Genomic DNA, 10,113 nt, shown 5'->3' with positions numbered 1-10,113 from the left:
TCCCTTGGCGTCCCTTCTTTTCCTTTTGAAGATGAATGTGGTCTCAGGCTTCCACAGGGAGCCTCTGCTGGGTCGGCAGTACCTCTGCCAGTGCAGTGGCCTGTCTCCCCACCCACACCCCCCCCACACACACACACACTATCCGCCCTGTCATCCTAGCAGCTCTGTCCCTATACTCCTGGGTCAGATTTTCACCTTCTGAAGGATCTTCAGGAACCACACCTCCCACCTCCAGGGGAGCGTTCGTCTGGCCCACACCAGCGCAGGCAGGCACTATGGGAGGGACCCTGGTCATCACTGTGATCTCATTCCAGACTTTCTTCCTGGGACAGGACCTTGGACCTGGGATATATTTACAATAACTGCTTCCTCCTAGTCAGGCTTTAGGGAGTCAGCACTCTGGGCTCCAATCCCAGCTTTGTCACTAAAGATACTTTGTAATCCTGGGCAAGTCACCATAGCCTCTAAATACCTATTCCTTCAGCCATTCAACAAATATTCATGTAGCAACCACTGGCACTGGGGGTATAGAGATACACATGTTTGAGAAGATGTCTTAGAATTTACAGTCTGCTCATGGGAGATAAATGAGTTTTTTAAAATCATGGGGGAGGGAACTTTAAGAAAACAATTTGGTAATATTAAGAAAAGTTGAAATATGAATGCCCTTTGGTCCAACAATTCTAAGCCTGGGGAAGTACTCTAAAAAATTCTTATGCATTTACACAAGGAGAAAAAAAATGAAGATAAAATAATTTAAATGTCAACTCACAAGAGAATGAATGTGTGATATATTCCCACAATGGTGTCGAGCAGTGAAAATGAATGAACCCAAGCTGCACACATCAGCATAGTCTGTCTCACAAACATGATATTAGCTTAAAGCAGCATGGAGCAGAAAACATGTGAAGTGTAATGTCATCTACGGAAAGTTAAAACATGCAAAATAACATAATATATTATTGAGCAGCAGCAGTATTGTTTTTAATGAATTTGGGTTGGTGCTGTCCTCTACAGAGGGAAGGAAGAATATGGAATATGGGTCGTCAGCTGTACTGATAATGTTCTTTATCTTAACCTCAGTTGTGTGTGTATTTTAAATGTTGCCTTGAAATATTTTTTACTATATTAATGTTTGATATGTGCTATGTTGTGATCAAAAGTGGCTGGCATGGGGCTATTTGGATTGAGTGGTCAAAGAAAGCTTCTCAGACAGGTAGCAGTTGAGCTGAAAACATGAGTGACATGAAGGAGCCAGCCACGGCAACATCTGGGGGAGGAACATTACAGGTAGAGAGAAATTTTAATGCAAAATGTCAGGAATTGTGAAGGGTCTGAGGTTGTACATTGCCTGCAAGCTAGCAAGGTAGCCTGCCATTTTTGTGGGAGCTGGCAGGAGACACAAGACATCTGGGTCAGAGCAAGGGATTTTATTATTCATGCCAGCAGGCAGCGTGAACTTCATGTTCACATGGGTTCTCCATGCTCCCTTCCCAGAGGCACTGTTCAGAGGTCAAGTCAATAAGACGTGCTGGTGGATTTGGATGCGGGAGATAAGAGAACGAAATTTAAGGTGCTTTCTAGGTGTCGGGCTGCATCCACAAAAGAACAAATTGACGGTCGAGGCAAGGGAGGACAAGGACACTTAAGTACTACTTTGAGCATGTAACCGTTGAGATGCCTAATGCATATCTAGGTTCTTAGAAAACAGTTGGGTGCAAGCATTTTCAATTTAAGGGAGGGATTGCTGCTGAAGGAATAGACCTGGGAGGCCCTGTGCGATGACAGGTACTTAGAGCCCTGAGATGAATGAGGTCGCCAGAGAATGCTTTCTGAATTCACCAGACTTCTCGGCCAGTGGAATCACCTGGAGTGCTTGTGAGAAACACAGACTCCCAGGTCCCGTTCAGATCTCGCATTCTAAAACTTTATGATCTATCTAAAGTTTTTGCATAAATTCTTTCACCAATATTTATTGAGTGCCTGTTATATTTCAAGAACTGTGCTTCGTGGTGATGGGTGGAGCTATAGCAGCATTTTGTGGTCACAAAGAAAGACCAAGGGAACACTGAGATCTTGGCAGATTTCGTGGAACCAATGGCCCCGCATCCAAACTTGTCATCATGAGGGAAAATAACCCCCTATTTATTTAGTCCATTATATTGTGGGGAGAGGGGTGTTGCTTGTTTGTTACTTTCAGCCAAAAGCATTTTAACCTAATACACATGTTTTATTACTATATTTATAAATCTAGTAAATTTAAATAAAATAAAACAAATCATTATGATTAATGTTTAATTAACTCAAGTTGAGTAGGCTAAACTCCCTTAAACCATCATTCTCATTTACACACATCACTTATTAAAATCTCTTAGACATTGTAAATTGCTTGTATAGACTTAATAATAGTTGAGTTACTGGTTTAACACTTCAAATAATTGACCTGGCAAGTTTACAACCAATTAAGCCAAAATGTTCTCAGATATTTAAACATCTCTTCTAAATCTAATAAGTTAAACTTACAAATATCGTGAATGTATCCTAAAACTATTAAGGAGCTCAGTCAAGTTTTCTTACATCTTCCAACTTAAAATCACAAGCCCAAAATCAATTTCACGTTTTAAATCAGAGTCATACGTTTCCACTTAAAGAATCACTTAAATAAGAAACACACGCAAGATTATTCCTAAGCTCAACATGAAAGTACCAATATCACGGGTCTGATTTATTTTATCATCGCCATATTTAATTCTAAACATTCCCAGATGCGGAAAGTCACTTACTCAATCAGGGAGCAGATTTTTTACCTCAAGAGAGTCAGAGTTACTGGGTCAGGAACTCATGACCACAATATGGTGAACGTCTCAGATAAGCTGAGGTCCCTTAGGAGCAGAGTCAGAAGGCATGTGAGCGCCCTGACCCTTTCTGTGGTCACTATGACAACAGAGGACATCCTTCCGTGGGCTTTGATTTTAGAACCTTAATTCCAGTCTCCTCTTCACTATTCTTCTGTATTTTTTAATTATTAGAAGAGATGAAAATCAGCAGCTCCACCTCCACCCAAGTGAGCTCACTTCCGTTATTACTTGATTGACTTCGATGCTCTTGGTGCCCTGTAGACATTGCTAGCATATTTCCATGCTGCTCTAAGGGAACGTTAAGGCTGTTGGATTTAATCCTGAACAATTGGCCCCATGCCATGACTCTAAAGTCATGATAATGACAATAACCATTCCCCTTCCTTGGGACTTGTTAGGAATTCCCCAAATAGGATGATAGCATCTCCCATTTCCTCACAACTACTGTATTTGACTCGGCAGGATCTTGGCTCCAGGTGCTGCTGTTCACCCTCCAGTGTTGCCTGCCTGTGACATCCTGTTCATTAGCTAATCTGCCTCAGGCTCAGATGCATCAGCCCCTCTCGCCACTGGGGTGCGGGGAGTCTCCTTACCATCCCCACCTCTGTTCTTTCTAGTCACCTCTCTAGCAGGTAGACAATGGACTCCTGTTGGACTTCCTTCCTCCTTAAAGAAAATATTTTTATTGATTTCAGAGAAGAAGGGAGAGGGAGAGAGAGAGACAGAGAGAGAGAGAGAGAGAAACATCAGTAATGAGAGAGAATCATTGATTGGCTGCCTCCTGCACGCCCCCTCCTGGGGATGGAGCCTGCAACCACGGCAGGTGCCCTGACCAGAAATCGTACTGTGACCTCCTGGTTCATAGGTCCAAGCTCAACCACTGAGTCACACCGGCCGGGCTGCCCAGCCTTCCTGGTGTGGGAGTGAGGGCACCCACCGGACAGCAGAGCTGGAGCAGCATCTGTTTTAGACTCGTCACTGTGTGTAGATAAGTGTGGACTAAAACATGACAAGTATCAATAGTAGCAACAACAGTACTAACCATAATATCAGGAGCCAACCCTGAAAGCTTACCGTGTTCGCCACCATATGCTAGGTCAGTGGTCGGCAAACTGCGGCTCTCGAGCCACATGCGGCTCTTTGGCCCCTTGAGTGTGGCTCTTCCTAAGCCTTAGGAGTACCCTAATTAAGTTAATAACAATGTACCTACCTATATAGTTTAAGTTTAAAAAATTTGGCTCTCCAATGGACATGGACAACAGCGGGATGGGAGCATGAGTGTGTGTGCGGGGGGAGGTTGAGGGTTAATGCGGGGGGGGGTAAGGAAACATTTGTAACACCTTAACTAATAATAAAAAAAAAAAATTGGCTCTCAAAAGAAATTTCAATCGTTGTACTGTTGCTATTTGGCTCTGTTAATATTTGACTAATGAGTTTGCCGACCACTGAGCAAGGCGAATCATCATATTCAATCGCCTCAGGAACTCTGAGGTAAGTGCTACATGTATCCTCATTTTACAGATGAAGAAAATGAGGCTTTAAAAGATTGTCTTCCACAGCCTCCAGCTGGCGAATGCCAGAAGAAAAACTTGAATCAGGTCCATCTGTGCTGTGCTCTGGGGACCGCATTAGTTTTAATTCCATCCCCCAGAGAGAAAGCTGGCTGCAGCACGTCCCAAATCCGTGTCTGTACCTCTGCTCGGCATCTGACAAATCAGGGCTGTTTCCGGCCATAGTGATCTGGGGAGTGGCCAGCCCTTTGCACTCTTTTCCTCAAGGGCCCCTAACTCCTGCGCACTCTAGACTTTTCTTTCCTCCCAAGTGGCTTTGTACTTGAATGACTGTACGCAGACCGCCCCCACAGGCCATATTCCCTCTCCACTCCATACCCCAAAGGCCAAGTTCTCAGCCCACCTGAGCACAGTGAGTTAAAACTACCAAAGAGCTCACTGGGCACAAATAGTTTCTAAACATAAGAAATAGAAGTTTATTTAACTTCAATTTTTTGCACTGTGATGCCAAAGTGTGTTTATTATCCTGCTATTTGGAACTAATAGTGTCTTTTTCCCATTAAATACACTATGAAGTGCAGTGGTTAGATTGCCATTCCAGCCTACCTAGGTCTAATAGCCATATGTACTTTGAGCCAAGCTCATTTACAATAAAGAGTACAGGACAAATGCCTATCATAAAACTAATAATTTTTTTTACAAAAAGAAGAGAAATAAAATGTAAGAAAGTTTATATTTATTAAAATGTGTAGACTTTGGAGAAAGCATGTTTAAAGGAAAATGAAGATAGGGATGGAAGATTTGGGAGATTCTAAAAGAGACTTCTGGGTACTTCAAAAGACTTCGGAGGTGGAGGGCTTGGGTATTTGTAATATCTAATTATATGTCAGAGGGGAAAAGTCTCCCTTTTCTCTGACACAGAGTTGTCACCAGCTCTGACTCTCAACAATGATACTTGGGTTTTTCTTGAGTCGTGTGACTCACAAGTGGAATGAAAAGAGGCAGCTGAGGTCATCCTGAGGGAACTGAGTGGGGAAAAAGAAAGTTGAGGGAGGGCACAGTAGAAGGGGATAAAGAGGTGAGTAGAGTTGTCTGGTGAACAGCTATTTGATCTATGAGTGTGCCTCTGAGTACAGTCCCCCTGGAAGGGAAGACGGGGTGATAGGTGAAAGACTGGTATTCCCAACCTAGCACCTGTGACCCCATCAGCTCTGAGCAGCCTGACTGCTGTCTGAAGAGAAGGGATAAGTGTGTTTTATGCGATGGAGTAGAAAAGAAGGGAGCCATGGTTAGTGCTGTGAATGGAACACATTTCTCTTTAAGGAAAAAAAGAGATTTGTAGTGTCTGCTGATTATGGTGGTGTAAATGCTCCCACTGTGGGCATTTTCAAGCAACAAATGGTTTAATAGTAACTGGCTCACCAATTCCTGAATATTTAATAATCAGCTTCCACATGCTGATGTGAGCTGCTCCAACACACCACTCCAGCAACAGGCAGTGCGACTAACCATGTACATGTTCAGACAGTTGCCGATCCAGCCTCCCTACTCAAGCCTGCACTGTTCTGCTCTGTGTGACATTCTAATTTTTAAATGGTTAATTATTCAAAACTGACAGAATATTCATGAAATTCAGTAAAAGAGTATCTAACAAAGCACACTCTGCCTAAAAACCACCAGAAACCCTAGGGGCAGGGGGCCATTTGATTCGTCTAAGTTTAAATTCAAGAATCATCACAGAGCTGGATTCTTGCAACTACATGACATTTCCTGATGACTGTGCTTTTTATATGATTTTTTTAAGTAAAAGGAAAAAAAATCAGCCATGATCTTTTCTGGACCAATTTAAAACACTTAAACACCAGAGCATGTTTTTAGTAAAATTGTAATCCAGAACATGGAGCCACAAAACACTATAGCGTCTTCAGCAGTTGTTTCTATGTACTTTGAGATGTCTGAGACACTGATCTTACTCTATGTTCCCCGGATCACACTGTCAGAAGCAGGGGTCTCAGACTCCAAGTGCTGGAGAACGTGGAAAGGTTTCTGCATACAGAGTGTGCCCCGCCCCCCTGCCCCCCCGGTGTGGAGTGCTGGGGAGCCTAAGCTCAGAGAAAGGGCAGCCAGAGACCCCAGAGGAGCAGGAGACGGGAGCAGCCGCATCCCCTCCAGCGTCTCCCTGCTGGTCTCCGGCCTACACAGTCACCATGACCTGATCCAGGGGTTTCCGCTTCAAGTCGGGCACCGTGGCCTCTTTGCTGGGGTACCCCACGGGCAGCAGCATCAGCAGCTTCTCATTTGTGGGGCGGCTCAGGAGCACCCTCAGTCGGGGGCCACAGTTGAGAGGAGTGGTAGTGACCGTCACCAGGCCTGCGTTCTAAAACGGGAGAGGAAAAGAGTACATGGAAACTTCAGCAGCAAAGTCCGGCTCTGCTTCAAGGCTGGGGACATTGCAGTCCCCGTTAGACCTGCTTGTTCTTTCAGTTCCCGGACGCTGGCAGCAAAGAGGCACAGGGGTATTGTGACTCTGCCTGCTCTCCCCAATCCCTCCAGCCCCCACCTTCTTTTAACCAAACAGTGGGAAGGTTCTTGAAGAAGAAAAATGCCAGTCTTACCTTTCTTTAAGCTTAAGAAATAGGAATGGTTATTTCATGGAAAGAATTTTGGGGAATCCAGCTACACTAAAGGAATGACAAAAAAACCAAGTGGTCCCTATGATCCAACCATGGACAGAGCGCTGTCGCCAGCTGATAACCCCACATCCAGTGAGAGAGGACCCAGCAGCCAAGGGGGGAGGAGAGAAAATACTTCACCAACCTCTCCCCAAGCCCCCCAGATCATAAACAGTTGATAAAAATCATGTGTAGCCTTAAGACACCTCCGCAGCTGGCCCTCTCCACCGCTGGCCCTCTCCACCATTGCCTCTCCCGCGCCCACCTCCCCTGCTTTTCCAATCACCGCCACGCCTGAGCCAGAAAGTTCTGGAACTGCCTTTGAGGGTCCAGCACAACTCGTCACTATGCCATCTGTCCAGATGAGGGCTTCCGGAGATGTCTCTTTACTCCCTGGCAAATCAAGACCTGCACTCAGAATGCTGCCTATGGAACGCTAGAGGGCAGCAAACTCAACACTAAGGTGGCATAAGGCTGCTGAGTCAAAGGCCTGGAGGCCGTCACTATGCCATCTGTCCAGATGAGGGCTTCCGGAGATGTCTCTTTCCTCCCTGGCAAATCAAGACCTGCACTCAGAATGATGCCTATGGAACGCTAGAGGGCAGCAAACTCAACACTAAGGTGGCAAAAGGCTGCTGCGTCAAAGGCCTGGAGGCCACTTGTGATCTGAGCTCGCTTCTCCCAGGACACCAGAAACTAATCTAATATTGTACATTAACTATAATTGAAAAATAGGAAACTATTTAAAAGTAAAAAAAGATGGATGGAGGTGCCCTGCGGCACAGTGATTCCTTTATTTATTAGTGTACAGAATCAGGAGGGGGGGAAAAGATTTCAGCTCCTTTAGGACAAATTTTCAAGTAATCTATTTCTCTTTTGTGCAACAATGAGCATACTTTGTGAGGTGTTTCTGACGTGCAGACTTTTCTTGGAGACGGTGAAGAAGCCCACAGAGACTTACTGTTCCTTGGCAGTGTGACCACTCAGGTGTACAGTCTTGTTGGCTTGGCTTGTTTACCGGTTTACTATCTCTCTCCACCCCAAGACCCCAGTTCCCACCAGAACACACAGTTCATGAGGCGACTATCCCTGGTGCCTCCCAGGACCTGTCACAGAGAAGGAACTCGGAGGGGATTTGTTGAGGGAATGAACTGACTCAGGTGAAAGGCATACCTCAGCTACTCTGCTTCATGCTGAGTATTGCTCTAGCTACTGGGTAGATGGACTTTTTTTAAGTACATGAACATGTTTCTAATGCAATACAATGTAAACTCAACTTCTCAGGAAAGGAGCTCAGTGATAGAGTCCCCCTTACAGTTTTGAAGCATTTGATCAGCGCAGACAACAGCAAACACAGCTAGGAAACCAGTCCCTGGGACTTGCAGCCTCTGAAAGCGCGTGTCTCCCAACACCCTTGACCTTCACATGTCACAGATGAAGGCAAACAGAAGGGCCTTTCTTCTGAGCCTGCAATGATGTTTCAGGTGAATTTCCAGGAAGAATTTCAGCTCATTGAACCTCTGTATCACCCGCCGGGTTTCAGTCAGTTTTCACATCAGAGTTACCTCCTCAGGAATTCAACTTTACAATAACAATTTCCAAATGTCCCTGAAACTCAGCTGCCCTCTGTGAATACGGCCACCGCTTGGCCCCCAAGCATCACCTCTCTCTCCAGGGCCAGGTGGGAGGCTGGCCTACCTGCAGGGCGGCGAGGAGGATGCCACACGCGATGGACACACTGATCTCATTGTAGTAGTGGACCTTCTTTTTGCCATTGGCAGTAAAACCGTGTACTTGTTTGAAAATGAGAATCAGAACGGGAGCTGTGTCCAAGTACTCTTTAATCCAATTAGTTCTGAAAGGGAAAAAAAGATATTTCAGAGAATATTTGCTCTTACGATTTTTAAAAAATATATATATTTTATTGAATTTTTACAGAGAGGAAGGGAGAGGGATAGAGAGTTAGAAACATCGATCAGCTGCCTCCTGCACACCTGCTACTGGGGATGTGCCTGCAACTAAGGTACATGCCCTTGACCAGAATCGAACCTGGGACCCTTCAGTCCCCACCTGCATCCCTTTTACTGGGGATGGAGCCTGCAACCTGGGCATGTGCCCTTTACCAGAATCGAACCTGGGACCCTTCAGTCCATAGTCTGACGCTGTATCCAGTGAGCCAAACTGGCTAGGGCTGCTCTTACAAGTTTTTGTTCTTTTCACTACTTTGCTTATTTATGTTGCAAATAACAAGGTTTTGCCATGAGAAGACCAAAGCTAAGATTTGACCCAGACCTGATATATATGCTCAAGGCAATACAGGGGTGAGACTGGGCCTAACTTCCATAATTCTTCACAGAGGTAGGTTCAAACATATGAACACCTAAACAAAACCGGGAAACTGACGCCATCGCTGTTTCATTGTAAGAAGTCAAACCAAACATCCCTCACCCCACCACCGTTTGTACCTCAGTTTCTTCAGGTCTGTGACCCATCGTTGTCCCATCCTTTTCAGGTAGTTTATTTTCTCTTCCTCCTCAATGATCTCCCGGATCTGATGTTTCATGTCCGGGTCCTTCACAACCACGAAGGTCCAGGGCTCTGTGTGGGCCCCACTGGGGGCTGTTCCTGTCCCCCATTAAAATCAGAAATTAGCACTGCAGGGAAATGTGAGACCGTGGATTAAGAATATAGAGGGAGAAACTCACTTGCTGAAAATGAAGTTACCTCTTCTGGCAAACAGAGCGCTTGGCGGCAGCCCCTGGTGTGTTGCTGCTGCCTCCTTTCATTCGGCCTCACTGTAGGAGGCTCTGCATCCGCTGGTAGAGTCAAGGCCAGTGGATCTAGGGCTGGAGGGACCTAGCACTGCTTCTCGAACTAAGTGGGAGAAAAAGGTCCCTAGGAACTGAATCAGGACCACAGAGGGAACTCAGAGGGGGAATTGTGATCGCCCAAATTCCCCAAAATGTCATCTGTTTTGACATCCTTGAAAAAGGATGAAGTCATAAAGTTTATGGTAAAATGTAAATGGTTGAGTCGTTTTTAAAACACTCCTCAAAAGGAAATGGCACTTTA

At 45.2% G+C, this 10,113-nt stretch overlaps 1 protein-coding gene across 1 annotated transcript in view; it reads right to left on the bottom strand.

The window, feature by feature from the left end:
* Positions 1–6,338: 6,338 nt before the first annotated feature.
* The window catches only part of IYD (iodotyrosine deiodinase), a 5,983-nt gene continuing 2,208 nt past the window's right edge, over positions 6,339–10,113 (bottom strand). The window contains exons 2-4 of the mRNA XM_006753155.1: positions 9,507–9,666; positions 8,740–8,896; positions 6,339–6,746 (exon numbers count right to left, since the gene is read on the bottom strand). Coding sequence (XP_006753218.1) covers positions 6,564–6,746; positions 8,740–8,896; positions 9,507–9,666 — 500 coding nt within the window. The 3' untranslated portion in view covers positions 6,339–6,563. The remainder of the gene's footprint in view (positions 6,747–8,739; positions 8,897–9,506; positions 9,667–10,113) is intronic.

This window comes from Myotis davidii, unplaced genomic scaffold (genome assembly GCF_000327345.1).
Source record: "Myotis davidii unplaced genomic scaffold, ASM32734v1 scaffold2131, whole genome shotgun sequence".
NCBI lineage: Eukaryota > Metazoa > Chordata > Mammalia > Chiroptera > Vespertilionidae > Myotis > Myotis davidii.
Note: the sequence above shows the minus strand (reverse complement) of the source record. Positions and strands in the feature narration are given on the sequence as shown.